At 38.4% G+C, this 14,038-nt stretch overlaps 1 protein-coding gene across 1 annotated transcript in view; it reads right to left on the bottom strand.

The window, feature by feature from the left end:
- Window positions 1–14,038, bottom strand: part of LOC149289062 (putative E3 ubiquitin-protein ligase HECTD4) — a 71,236-nt gene that overhangs the window by 33,328 nt on the left and 23,870 nt on the right. The window contains exons 7-25 of the mRNA XM_089490995.1: window positions 12,652–12,822; window positions 11,653–11,845; window positions 11,132–11,293; window positions 10,736–10,849; window positions 9,557–9,697; window positions 9,148–9,380; window positions 8,594–8,739; window positions 7,079–7,149; window positions 6,741–6,846; window positions 6,353–6,473; window positions 5,640–5,768; window positions 4,681–4,805; window positions 3,496–3,649; window positions 2,768–2,868; window positions 2,012–2,210; window positions 1,729–1,848; window positions 1,014–1,118; window positions 599–762; window positions 276–509 (exon numbers count right to left, since the gene is read on the bottom strand). Coding sequence (XP_089347121.1) covers window positions 276–509; window positions 599–762; window positions 1,014–1,118; window positions 1,729–1,848; window positions 2,012–2,210; window positions 2,768–2,868; window positions 3,496–3,649; window positions 4,681–4,805; window positions 5,640–5,768; window positions 6,353–6,473; window positions 6,741–6,846; window positions 7,079–7,149; window positions 8,594–8,739; window positions 9,148–9,380; window positions 9,557–9,697; window positions 10,736–10,849; window positions 11,132–11,293; window positions 11,653–11,845; window positions 12,652–12,822 — 2,789 coding nt within the window. The remainder of the gene's footprint in view (window positions 1–275; window positions 510–598; window positions 763–1,013; window positions 1,119–1,728; window positions 1,849–2,011; window positions 2,211–2,767; window positions 2,869–3,495; window positions 3,650–4,680; window positions 4,806–5,639; window positions 5,769–6,352; window positions 6,474–6,740; window positions 6,847–7,078; window positions 7,150–8,593; window positions 8,740–9,147; window positions 9,381–9,556; window positions 9,698–10,735; window positions 10,850–11,131; window positions 11,294–11,652; window positions 11,846–12,651; window positions 12,823–14,038) is intronic.

The following is a 14,038-nucleotide window of genomic DNA, read 5'->3' as shown; positions in this document are numbered from 1 at the left end:
TAGGGTGACAAAAATGGCATAGATGAAAAGTGCCTCAACAAGCACCCAGAAGGCCACAGGATTCAATAACCAACAAAAGTGTTCATTAGCATTTTCCAGCTGGTTACACAACTTAATTAACAAAACATACAATTTGAATATAAAATCAGTGAGTGTAGAATATGTACAAGATTCGAATCATAAACAGAAATTGGCCAATAGGAATTAGAGAAGATATCAGGCCTGGTCATTCATTTTTAAAATACTGAATTACACATTTTCTGCATTCAACATACTTTATGCTTGGTCTAAACTGGGGTCTGGCCCTTCCAGATATTTCTCTCAATTTGATCATAATCCCAGGAGGCAGTCTGATCCTAGGGAGCTCAAAATAATTCCTCATGGGTGGCAGCAAAATATCAGATGGGTATGTGAATTCCTGGTCTTCTTCAATCGTAAGAGGCAGAGGGGATGGACTTGGAGTGAGTGCAGGAGACAATGCACCATTTGCTTCTACCTGCCACTGGCATCTAAAATGGAAAAAGAAACAAATCATACACACAACACCAGGATTCAAGAAAAACACACAATCAAGTTGCATAGTAGGCAATATACTAACCTCTGTAATAGTTTTGACCTCAAAAGATCATGGCATGTTAACTCTTCTTTGGTGATTTCTGGACCATTGTATAAGATACGTAGCATAGAACAAGCCAAGACAGACAGGCCCAAGGCCAGATCCACCAGGAACGGCAACCCTCCTGACACATCTTCTGAGGACTCCTACAGAAGAAAAAAAACACATCACTGGTATAGCACAAGAGGGTTGGATTACAGGAGAAGACACCATACATCATCTTAATTAAAAATAAAACAATTGCGGCAATACTTTAAGAATATTCTTTCTATGGTCTTTCATGCAGTCCCGGTGTGGCTACATATATATAAGACAGAACATTCTCTCTATCCACTCTTGCAGCTTTCCTGAAGCATCCCAAGCCCTCTGCAAACCACCATCATGAATTAGAACTGACCTGAGCTCTCACTGTGCAAGAAAAGCCCCACATTGCTTTGTCTGGGGTGTTGTGTTCACGGCCACTTCTCATTTCAAAGGAAAATGTCACTGTGTCACCCTCAACCTGCAACGAAAGGATCAATGCTTACACCTGTGAAAAACTGTGAAATCTGCTACAACGATCAGATCACAGTAACAAGCATCAAGAATCACGTGAAAAACAGCAATCGTGGTCAGATATGAATATATTTCTGTTGTACTGAAACATCTTATTAAAGGCAGATGGATTGGAATAACCGCCACCGCATAGTTTAGTGGTGTTTGTGTGATTAAATACATCTCTGAATATGCAAGGTCACATCTTACCATTATAAGTGCTTAATTTAGCATAAAAATAAGATTAATTGTGACAACAATGGGCTTTATGAGTCATCCAAAATCCACAAGTAGCTAAGGGAGGAAACTCACTAGCTTTAACTAATATTATCAAGTACGAAAGTCTTTATTTACTGCAAAAAATAGCGGTTTCTTTTGGATGGTTACAGGTGACCTACCTGCTCTAAATAATGCACACCAAACTGTGATGGCAACATTCTTTGATTAGTATACCAGTTTAATAAAAATAAAAAAAAAAGCTTATTCCTGGTATACTACCACTGAATATAAATAAAACAACATTTAATATAAAGACTTTCTAGGGTTCTGGATTAATAAATGAATAAATGTAACAATACCTTAACCAAGTCTTTTGGCCAACCTGTCCCTAAAACACTCCTGCTTCCATATCCCAGAGTGTTTCCACCATATTCTGCAACTTTACGGCTGTTCGTATTTGGACCAGCATATATGACCAGCTACACAAACAAAAAAAACAAAATAAAATCAGCTGCGTTGATAAATGGAGCATTGACATCAATAGTCTGATTTATGCAAAACGGTACAAATGCAGAAAAGATTATACACCTTATATGAAGTTATCAATAAATCATGGGGTCACACAGCTTTTTGCACTCTAACCTTGTCATAATCATACTGTGAAGAACATCTGCTGTCAAATCGAAGGTAGAGGCAGCGTGCTCCAGGTATGTGTACAGTCTCTTTGAACTTGTAATTGTCTCTCACTGGGTGAGCAGTTTCCACCGTTTTCCCCGCAGCCCAAGGAGCTGGAATCTTCAAGCCCGTCAGAAAGCCAGGCTCCTCTCTCTCCTCCAGCATTCTACTGCTAGCAAGGAGAACGAAGGTAACGTCAAGCGCATTAGCACTTAAAGACGGGAAACCGATCAAGACGTTTGAAAGTATAACAGGCACAGACTTGGGGACATGGATTATCAACCTCTGGTAAATGCCATTCTACTTGGCCAAGATACTTTTTCAAATGCAAAATAAAACCCACATCTAGAAGGCTGTTGAATTTTCATCAGGAATTTACTTAAACAGCATTTTTTTTCCAGAAATAATAAGGGGACCATGCTTAGTCTCTAATACAGGTATATACAGTCAAGAGGGCAAACCCAAATCAAATAGATATAGCCAAAAGTTACCTTGTAGTCTTCTTTAGAGATTACCTTAACAATCTATCTTTATAATATATGAGATATCCTTCAACTTCCTACTATCCACATGCCCTGTAGAGCATATGTATTATACTGTACATACTATGCAGAGCATCTTTCTTTTTTCAAATGCCAGCTCCTAACAGACACTCGTGCCCATGGTTTTGGTTATATGTGACATCCAGTTTTGTTACAATTAAAAAAGAACTTGTGGGTTTACCTGTCACTAGGGAAGAACTTGCTCTTCAGTTCGGAGATTCCACTGGGAGAGCCGTCAACATCTACCAAAACTGGACTCTGGGTTTTTAGTAGCAGAGCCGTCTAAATAAAGAAATATTCCAAGATGGTATTTAGAGGAAGAAAATATGGTGCACATTTTACTTTATGATTTGATGTAACATGATTTCTGGGGAAATCTGTAATGAATTTATTTAGGGTCGATCTAATGTTGCATACAACCAATCAATGAAGAGTGTATATTAAAGTACTTTGAAAGTACTTTAATATTAATTCTTCAACCAGCCTGGCAAAAAAATAAATCCTCCTTATCTTCAGGAGAAGCTGCATCTCCAGAGTTGCAGTACACTGCCCCCTCCGTAGCCCCATTTTCATACCACTTTTGGTAGCATGAAGCAGCCAATTGGTGAAAGGAAAGCGCTGAAGGAGGGAGCACTCTTTGCAGATGCACATGGTGGTGGTGAGGGGGTCTCATATATAAAATACATTTGATGACAGGAGTGTTACTTTAATATTCTTGATGAAGATTTATACTATTGGTGCCAACTGTACATCTGTGTGATGTAGATTAAGACCTGCCTATAGCACGAACCTATAGAGTCTTCATTTATAGGTGACAGGGAGGATGTCTATACTGAGGTCTCTTTATAGAAGTCTGTTTTTAATATTTTATTTTACTGGTCTTGTAGTAATGTAGTAATGAGCCCTTACCTGACTGGTATAAAGCACCAGCTGCACTAGCTGGGGCATCAGAGCATCGGCCATGGTTAGGGTCTGCAGATTTGGATGCATGAGGGAGGTAAGGAGTACCGGAAGGAGGTGCCCAAGCATTGTGGACTTGGTAATCTGTTCTAGTCCTTTCAGTCTAAAATAAAAAGTCACAGTTAACGGATCCTCCAAGCCAGGCAAACAGTCATGCACGGAGAAATGGACACGCAACCAATAAGATGCGTCTCATCCCAAACATAAATATCATGTCAGAGAGTTATTTACATTCTTAAATGTTATATGTATAAAGAAGAATAGCACTGCTTATTTGTGTAAACAGATTATTAACCTAGCTTGCTAGTAACAGATATAAATGAAATACACATGTGGATTCTAACATCTACACAAGTTCTATAAAACTTGGAACACGGATATAGAAAGTATATTCATACATCACACCAGGGCAGGGTAACAAACAGCCATGAAAGTTTTTATTATAAACAACTTTTTTTGTGTAATTTTATACTGATTATATATATATATATATATATATATATATATATATATCTAGCAACTATAAGCAACGTTAACTTTTTGTGTGTGTAAAATCTTAAGTTACAGGTATGCATTATATAACATAGGTCTAATAGAATAGAGACTAGGAGATACTTTTATTTGTATTATTTTATAAAGAGTTTGTACACAGAGTTTTATTCTTGCTTTTGTAATTTCTCCTTTACAGGTATTTCACGAACAGCACACATGGCATATCCGCAGTCAATAAGGCTGACATTTGTTATTGCTCATTCAGCTCTACGTAAGCCTTTCGAGGCACTTAGAGACAAGTTAAAAGCAGTGTGTTAAAAGCAAATGTGCTAAACTTATCTGGCTCAGGTTTAATAAAACACGACACATTAATACATCCAGCTGAGGGCTGACTAAACACTTTTTGATAAAACCGAGCTCACTGTGTGCTTTCGGAGCATTACAAAAAGGGCGAACAGTAAAAACATGCCATGACGCTGCTGGTCTTCCCTCAGTTCGCATGTTTAACAGCATAATTGTCTCAGTTTCACGCATGATTTTAGTATGCAGTACGCGAGTTAGTCAACATACCATTCTCTCTAACGCATGTTGATACATAGATAGATATTATAATAAAGAAAATATATTTTTAACTCATTTTACCTGATATCCCTATCGGGAATGTCACTGTTGATGAGGGCAGTGGTCACACGTTGTAACATCTCCAAGACTTCATCGCAACCTGTTAGTATCTGGGTTGCTAGGCTCAAAATGCTTGCCTGTAAATCCTACAATTGCGAGAGAAGAAGAAAAATACTTTATAAGTTAAAGCATATCTGATACGGAGACTTTACCTCAACATCGGTGTAAGCCTGGAGATATTTTGTCACTATTTTCACCTCAGATACATCATATTTGTTGCTGACAATGAAGTGTCCTCTCCTGTTTGCTCCAAACACATGTATGACACTGCACAGCATTTCTTACGTGCCATTGTACGATATAAATTATTTTGTGCAAAGAGCTGATAGTTGTACAAATCGTCTGACATCAATTTCTCCATGTCTAGACAGGAAACATGAAACACAATGCTGGACAGGTGTCAAAACACACAGATGCTGGACAATACAAGACCTTTTTTGCTTAATTCTCCTCAACTAAAAATGTGTTTAATTTGGAATATTGAACTTGGGCCCTGGAGAAATCACATGCATAAGAGAGATACATAGGAGACAAAATGGCATATAAGAGCCAGGAAGTTACAGGCATGCCTCCAGCCATTTCAAGGCGCATCACCAACAACAACAAGGGATTGTGTATTTGCTTGCCTGTAGCCATAACGCAAAGCGCTGCTGGAATCGGACCTGTTATTTCCAGGAAAAGTGCAACAACTAGCCGGTAAAGAAGCTATCTGTGCCATCAAAGCCTTTAGACAGGCTAATGTGGCAAAGCGTGGAAGAGCTTAGTAGCTGGGTGGGACCTTTTGCACAGATACCTCACTATGCCCTGATGGGTGTATTTATACTAGAAACAATCATGTCATGTACCATCAATGATTAGTTACCAACGGCTGACATTCACAAACATAAAACAGCATTATTAATATAAAATCTGGTGTTTACCTGTACCTTCAATGTTTCCCCCTGCAGGGAGCTGTCACTGTCATCACACTCATCAGGTTTGATTAAGACAGTGTTACTGAGGAGGTGATTCTGCACAGCCATCAAATAAAGCAGGCATGGGGAGGCAACCTTCAATACACATAAAAAAGCAACATTGCACAAGAGAGAGTTTAATTACTGAACACCAATTGTCCACATGTAATATATATATATATATATATATATATATATATATATATATATATATATATACACACACACATATATATATATATATATATATATATATATATACATACACACATATAGCTTTATATAACACAGTGCAGTATGCTATAAGCCGTAACACACGTTATTAGCAGTCCAGAGACTACATCACTATGAAGCATTGTGGTTGTACTACAGCTTGCCAACCAATATGGAGCTATAATCCCTATACTATTTGGCCATCGTCAGAAAGAGCTTTGTTACTATCAACTATAGATCAAGTCTGAATGTTTATTTAAAGACACCAAACTTAACTTCCTACACTTCCAACGGCAAGCATTCAACGGTTTACCACATTATAGTGCTGCATTTTATTGTAATTTTCCACCACAACCCAGGGCCATTCGAAGGTAAAAAGCTGACATCCTAATACCTAATACAGATGCACATCAGGTGTGAGTACAATTAACTAACACAGATATCCTTAAACATTGTGTTGATCTTACAGGCACAGTTGATAGGAGTCTTTGGAAATCTTCTTTAGACACTGTTTGGCACTTGGTGATCAAAATGCATGATTCGCGAACGACAATCTTCAAAATATAGTGCAATAGCTCGTCATTCAGCCTAGGAAAAGAAAGTGTAAATGCTGATACAAATACTCAATAATTTCATTCATTTTCTACTAGTTCTGCTGTGGAATCCGCATTACACACACAGAAAGATCGTAGTCTGGTCATACTTGAACAAAACTTAAATCTAACACTAACATAAATACATCATTGGACGACTCAACAAATGGACTGGTGTAATCACCAAGAATATTCTGCTAGTTGCCATGGTAAAGAGTCCACCTAATGAGTATCCCCATAGAGGGAAAAATGTCAGATTTACCTATAATGTTCATCTTCATCGCTTCCAAACCTGTTGTTTTGAAGCTGTTCTGTCAAGTTTGTCAAGATGACATCTCTGAGCTGGGAGAGCCCACTATTTCTGTCACCTGCATAACATTGTTAGAATTAAATCACATCACACTGCAAATTCATCATTTTCTACCGCAGCACCCAAAGATAGGACATAACCCCAACAGTATTCGTTAGTGCACAAATTCAAATATCTCTAACATTATACATGTAAGGTTTTTAGGCATTCATATACACTTTTTCTATAGGAATAAAAATGTACATCAGTATGCCAAATATTTAAGTTACCAACCAAACACACTCCCTTACCTTCTGTTAAAATAAGTTTGAGCAAGTTGTTGATTTCAAGTTCCCCTGGATTCAGAATGTTTAAACCATAACTGCAATAAAAAGTCAAGCCAAGTATTACTACACTTATTGTGTTCACTTATGAAAAAAATACATTGATGTAAGAGAAATTGAATGTCATTTGATTTTACAATGAGCTGCATAGTGCCTAGCACAAATATTACCCAACACACTCCTATGACATATTCACACAATATTTAGTGCAGGATAATCCTATCAGAAGGTTTTAACTGATGCTCATGATGTTTAAAGTGACACTCCACTGCCCTTAATGCATATGATAGGTGAGTGGCCCGTTTAAATTTTCATGTGGTCTGCTTTGCAAATGCATAGGTGGGTTCCCCAAATGCATTTGCCCCTTTCCCCAGCTCCCAGGAGGAGATGCATTTGGTTGAATGTATGTCCCCACACGTGATGTATTCGCCTTCAGTTAGATCCAATGTTGACTCCGCTGAACACTGTATGCAGGGGTCTGTTTAAATCCCTGTCTGCCTTAGTAAAGTCATACTATTGATTTCAATAGGAACACTTTCCTGCCAATGATTGGCTGCTTAAGCTGTCAATCAGTGGCAACAAATTTTGGATCATGGCGGAAGAAAGAATATTTTGTAAAATGGCAGCAAATTCTGAGACAGGTAAGTTTTATCTGATTTTCATTTTCATATTAAAGGACACACATTTTAATACTGTGGAGTACTTTAACATGCATACTTCTATAGTAGGGGGGGGGTCAGGGACATTAGACTGTCCCTTTAACAAGTGCAAGCTGGGACTTCTCTACATCAGAAAGATGTTTCTTACATTACCAACATAAAGTACTAACAACTAGAGGCAGAAAGAATACACTATCTGTTGTATGATAACCTTGCCACTGAAGAATGGGCCTCATTTCCATGTATTTGCAGTGAGCATAGTACAGATCAATGTGCCAGAGCACCAATTACTGGAGCACTTTGGGAGACAAACCCCTAGCACACATGCGTCACTTACCAGTTCCCCTACTAGGCTCTGCCTAAATCAATTACTGCCATTTAGGCATTCCCCATCCAATGTTCTAACCGAGTCTTGCCTGATAAAGCTTTATTAACCTTTTTTGTTTGATAGAATTAGGGGACACCAATGGTATATGTGATTAATAGCTGGAAAGTATATAAAGCCCTAACTGGTGCTGGAACCCACACCCCATAAGTTAAACATTCTTTTTCTAAACATCATTCAAGTGTTATTAGGAATACAAGCATTCGGCTCACAATTCAACTTTTATCTCTGCTAAGTCTCATCAACAACACACCTTTAGGGATGTCATATGCACAATTTACATCAACATAGAAAGGGATTCCTACTTTTTTGCAACCCAGAAGAGCCTGTTTACTCAATTAAAGACTACAAAAATCCTGATGGCTGAGAACGGGAACTTTCGTTCCTTCACTGCTTTAGAGACACACACTGCTCCACAACAACCTAAGTAAAACTTACCTGATCGCCAGGCAGACCTCCTTTTGAATTTCAGGGCATATTTGGTCTTTGGGTGCCATCAGTAGCTGCCAAAGTAACAGGCCTGCCCTGCGGATAGTCTCACGATTTCTTTCAGTTTGAGGGCTCAGAAAGAATTTGAATACCACCTGAAAACAGAACATTTCACTTTAATCTCAATTAATAAAAAATGTAAAGCAGGAAAGATATTTCCCCCAAAAGACCCACATTCATCCATGCTTTATTTTTGTAAAGATAAACTGCCGATGACTGCTCTACATTAATTATTTTGTACTAAATTTTCATTACAGGAAAGTATGACAAGTGACAACAGGCACGATACGGTCTGTGGTACCGATTGTGGTGTATGCTAGATGTCCTTTTGTGCTCTATGTTTGTCTCAATGAACCCGACTTGAAAAAGATAGCACTAATATCATCCTGGATCCTGCTGGATATCTGTGAGGAAAATTACCACCTCTGTGCTGATGACACTCTAATCTACCTTTCATGACCTCTCACTGCCTCTTCTTCATCTACTACTCAGAAGTACAGTACCTGGAATACTACTAGGATGCAGCGGATGATGCATTTATCGCAGTTGACCATTGCTTTCTCCATGATGTCGCAGATGCTGCTCAGATGATGTGTTTCAATAGGATGCTGTTTGCCCAGAAAACTTGTGATAGGCAAAGTATTGCTGGTAGACAGAAGATTGAGCTGATGGATGCACATGGCACCAACGTGATGGAGGAGTTGGTTTATAACCTCACTGGTTGATACAGCCTCTCCTGCAGAAATGTATAAACGTGATGTCATTCGTAAGCAAATTAATTCCCCAGAGAGTGACAGAGATATGGTTTCCTTCACTGATAATCAATTTGAGGCATCATTTTTTTTTTATTACAAACTATTGATGCTAGGTACAGTTCCCAAGATAGCATGAGGTCTTTGCTAGACAGAATACCTTTAGGATCTGCGATGATGTGAGTGACACCAAGCCTCTGACATATGACATGGAAAGCCTGGTTTCCAGGATTGCACCACTGATCAATGTAATCGTTGGAGCACGTCCAGATCATGTTATTCATGGTATCGTAACAAGCACCTGCACAGAAAGCACACAGAAGACTTTTATAAAAGTGGTGCCCACTATGCAGTACTACCGCCGGCATTAATAATAATAAAAAAAAAAATAAAAAAATAAAAAAAAAATAAATATATATATATATATATATATATATATATATATATATATATATATACACATACACACACACACACATATTTACATACACACACACACTACTGTTCAAAAGTTTGTAGACGTTGTTAATGTTGTAAATGACTATTGTAGCTAGAAACAGTTGATTTTTTAATGGAATATCCTCATAAGTGTACAGATGCCCTTTATCAGCAACTATCACTTTGCTATGTTCGCTAATCCAAGTTTAAAGTTTAAAAGGCTAAATGATCATTAGAAAACCCTTTTGCAATTGTTAGGACAGCTAGAAAATGTCTGTTTTCCATGAAAACAGCTAAGTGACCCCAGACTTTGAACAATAGTCTATGCATATATATATATTGCCAAATAGAATTATAATTATGCCAAGTCTCACATATACTGTTCCGAAATCTATCTAATGGAAGAATTGTGTGCCACTGTATAATTATAATGAGGCCCTGGGCAAAGCTGTGTTGTTGGGTTTCACTCATACATAAGGCATTTGGGCAGACAATATATGCATGTGTGATCACATAAAGCCCTGTTTTATAGAAAAATGCACACTAACTCATCCTAAGTAGACATTAAGGCTATTTCACTAAATGTTGCTATTACAATAGCTGTATGCATGTATGTATATAATAGACAAATTGTATTAAGATTTTGCCAATTGTGATGTCATAAAAATATCAGAGAATATATATTTATTTATATGTACACTGATCTGTATGATATCTAATAGTTTATGCTGAATTTAGAACACTGTTGATGACATAACTTACTAAAACAAACGTGGATAAGTGCAGGTTATGAGGATACCCTACCCTACACAGGCTAAAGATTGTGATGTTAGAATAACAAATTAACACACAATACCTACAGCTCACTCAGATATTAAACAAAATAACGTGTATTCATTACCAAGTCCTGTCACCAGTGCTCCTCGGCCAAGAGAGCTTCCAGCAGCATCAATGAGGTCAGCTCGGTTGGTGAATTGCCCGTCAGAAATGTTAAAAACCAGACTGGAAGCAAGGACTGTAATTAATAGAACACAAATTGGTTAAGCATTGAGTATTTTATCCTTAATTCCCCCCTAAACAACCACTAACTGTTTGTGAGTCATTTACTTAACTATGCACTAGATCGAAAAGAGCAATCATAAATTCCAAAAATCAGTTTTAGGTTGGAGAGAAGGCAATGTATTAATGAGAACTAACCACAACTTGTAGACTTTGACTTAAGTTTAACTACAGCACACACCCTGCAAGATGTTAATATGACAGTTCTAAGAAGGTAGGAGCTAAGAAGATTGCTTACTTTTCAAAGACGATAAGCCACTAGTTCCACCAAAAAGAGATCTTGTTGCTGAACTCCCTGACCCCCCTGGAGGAGGTACAAGGAGCACCAGGTATGTGCCGCAGGTATACATCGGAGTTTTTCGCAAGGTTTTCAAAGGAAGACCACAGCTTGTATTTGCCGCTGCAAACAGAGCATACGCGTGAACATTGCTGCATACTATCTCCCAAAACAATATGTTCTTAGCTAAGAAGTGTGTAAAGATGTTTAAAGTTTGCTTTTTATTGCACCCAACATCCAACTAATGAGGCTCAATATTATCCAAACTGAAGCTTGGACCTCCCGTCTGGATAAGATAATGTTATGCTACTTCAGCATATAGTCCCTGTACATTTTATGGAATATGCCAAGGACCAAAGCTATTGGCAAATACAATTATCATCGGTACCGGATGAGTGTGGATTTCCAGAATCCCCAACGCAGAATCAGATAGGTTCTTGTTTTTATGTTGTTGATACACGTAGGTAAGGGCAGCGGCTCACCGGTTTGGTCCTCTTTCAGAGTGTTTGAGATTGTAGATCCAGTGAGTGCGGCCAGGGTGGCAGATGGAGAAGCTCTGTATCTGGACAGCCGGCTCAGCAGCATTTCATTAATACTTTTGGCTGACTCCCCCTCTTTCCTTGTTAATATAACACGTTCATGAAGAGGGCTTGCCATGCACACTCCATTTTCTACCTGCACAGACCAAAATACATATGTACATCTGAAATTGCAAGGCACGAAATCTGGGCAACTAATCATTTCAGCAACAGGCCTTTCTAGCACAGAAAGATACCTGCAAAAATATAGATACTTGTAGCATAGCACTCACACCACACGCCTAGTTAAAAGCCCTTAAGCACTGATACGGCATGGAACCAAAGCGTGTCTCTGGAAACACAATGGCACCCCGTGCACGCGCCAACACAGTAATATGCAGCTGTGACAAGAAAGCAGTGAACAAAGTGACTGGCACACTGCATAATGTCACATTACTGAGAGCCAACAGTGCGCAGCTTCTGTAATAGAACCCCTAGAAACAAGAACAGCGCTGAATTGCAAAACAAGTAATCATACAACTAAAAGTATTTCTTGTACTATTTAATTTTACATACCAGGGTTAAGGTAAACTGTATGCATGTGGTATAAGCAGGGATGGTACCTTTCAAAATACTTGTAATTAGTATGTTTTGTTGTCCCCCTAACACCTAACCCTGTTCAGGTTGAGATCATTGCCAATCGATATAATAATCAATCTCTAGACTATAAAAAAAAAAAAAAAAAAAAAAAAAAAAGTAAATTTCTAATCAAATCTATAGCGATGGTGTCCTGGGTTCATACACTTCCAAATTAAATCTCGCTAGTTGACATGGTAAATACTCAAAGGCACATATCGTATGGGGAAAAAAAGGAAAAAAAATGGATTAAGATTCTGTGATAACTTAAAGGTCTGGAGACATCTTCACATCTTTCTCACTTGTGTTCACTTTGAAGGAACTCACATTCAGCTCAAAGATGTCCATGAAAACAGAGTGGCCCTTTGGAGTCTTCTCATTTAGGCTAGCAGGAGACCAAATCCAGTAAAAATACGTTCCGTCCGAAGACAGGTGAACAGTAGTCATATTGCTTCCAAGGGGAAAATGATTGGCTGGCATTGTGACAATCTGAGAGATCTAGGAGTGAAAAAGAGGCAAGCAGTTTAGTTGTTGGCTTTGCATTTATAGGTTTAAAAAAACCCCCAAAAAAACAATAGAACACAATAAATGTAAAAATTAGCCAACTGCTGCAACATTTATTGGCTCACATTTAGTCACTGGTCTCTTACAAGAGACAACTAAAACATTTCAAACAATATTTTCTTGACAACATTCCTCCAATTATTACAACTCCCCCCCCCCCCAAAAAAAACACACAACAAGACAGAGATGACCACCGTACTTACTAAAACGTGCTGGAAGTTACTGGACTCATTGGAATTATAGCACAGATAAAGCTGAGAGATGGCTTAAGATTTTGGTTAAGAAACCAAGATAAAATTAACTTTTTCAGCTGCTTAGTTAGTAGTTATCCTCACCATGCATTACTTTGGGTAAATATATTTCTAAAGTAATACATAAATCTATTATGCGTTGTTACTATATCAGAACTGCAGATGTACAGTCCTATTTACAAGAATATTTGTAAAAAATAAAAAAATAAAAGATGCAATACGTGCAAGTAGCCATTAACCATACAGTATGCTATTCCATTAGAAGGCCAGATGAGTGTGTATAATGTGTGTGTTTACCAGTCTTGCCTTATGCCCCGGAGGGCACCAAGGAACAAATGAAGGTCTATGGGGAAAACACTCAACGCATAACTTAATAGTAAATATATTAGGGCTGCAACTAACGATTATTTTCATAATCGATTAGTTGGCCGATTATTTTTTCGATTAATCGGATAAAAAAATGAATGTACATTTTTCATTTATTTAAAATAATTTAATAAACAAATGTTAAATACAAACGCAGAATAATAAAAAAAAACTGATAAAATGCATTTCTTGTCTTTATTCCCCAACCAGCCCCCCAATTTATGCACATTTGAGCACAGGCTTGCCACGCTGCCTCCCACATATGCCACTCCACACTGCCTCCCACATATACCACTCCACCCTGCCTCCCACATATTCCACTCCACCCTGCCTCCCACATATGCCACGCTGCCTCCCACATATTCCACTCCACGCTGCCTCCCACATATTCCACTCCACGCTGCCTCCCACATATGCCACGCTGCCTCCCACATGCACATTTGAGCCCAGGCTTGCCACGCTGCCTCCCAGACATGCCACTCCATGCTGCCTCCCACATATGCCACGCTGCCTCCCACATATTCCACTCCACG

This window comes from Sceloporus occidentalis, unplaced genomic scaffold (genome assembly GCF_023333645.1).
Source record: "Sceloporus occidentalis isolate IW3139 unplaced genomic scaffold, rSceOcc1.0.p SCAF_48, whole genome shotgun sequence".
NCBI classification, from domain to species: domain Eukaryota; kingdom Metazoa; phylum Chordata; class Lepidosauria; order Squamata; family Phrynosomatidae; genus Sceloporus; species Sceloporus occidentalis.
Note: the sequence above shows the minus strand (reverse complement) of the source record. Positions and strands in the feature narration are given on the sequence as shown.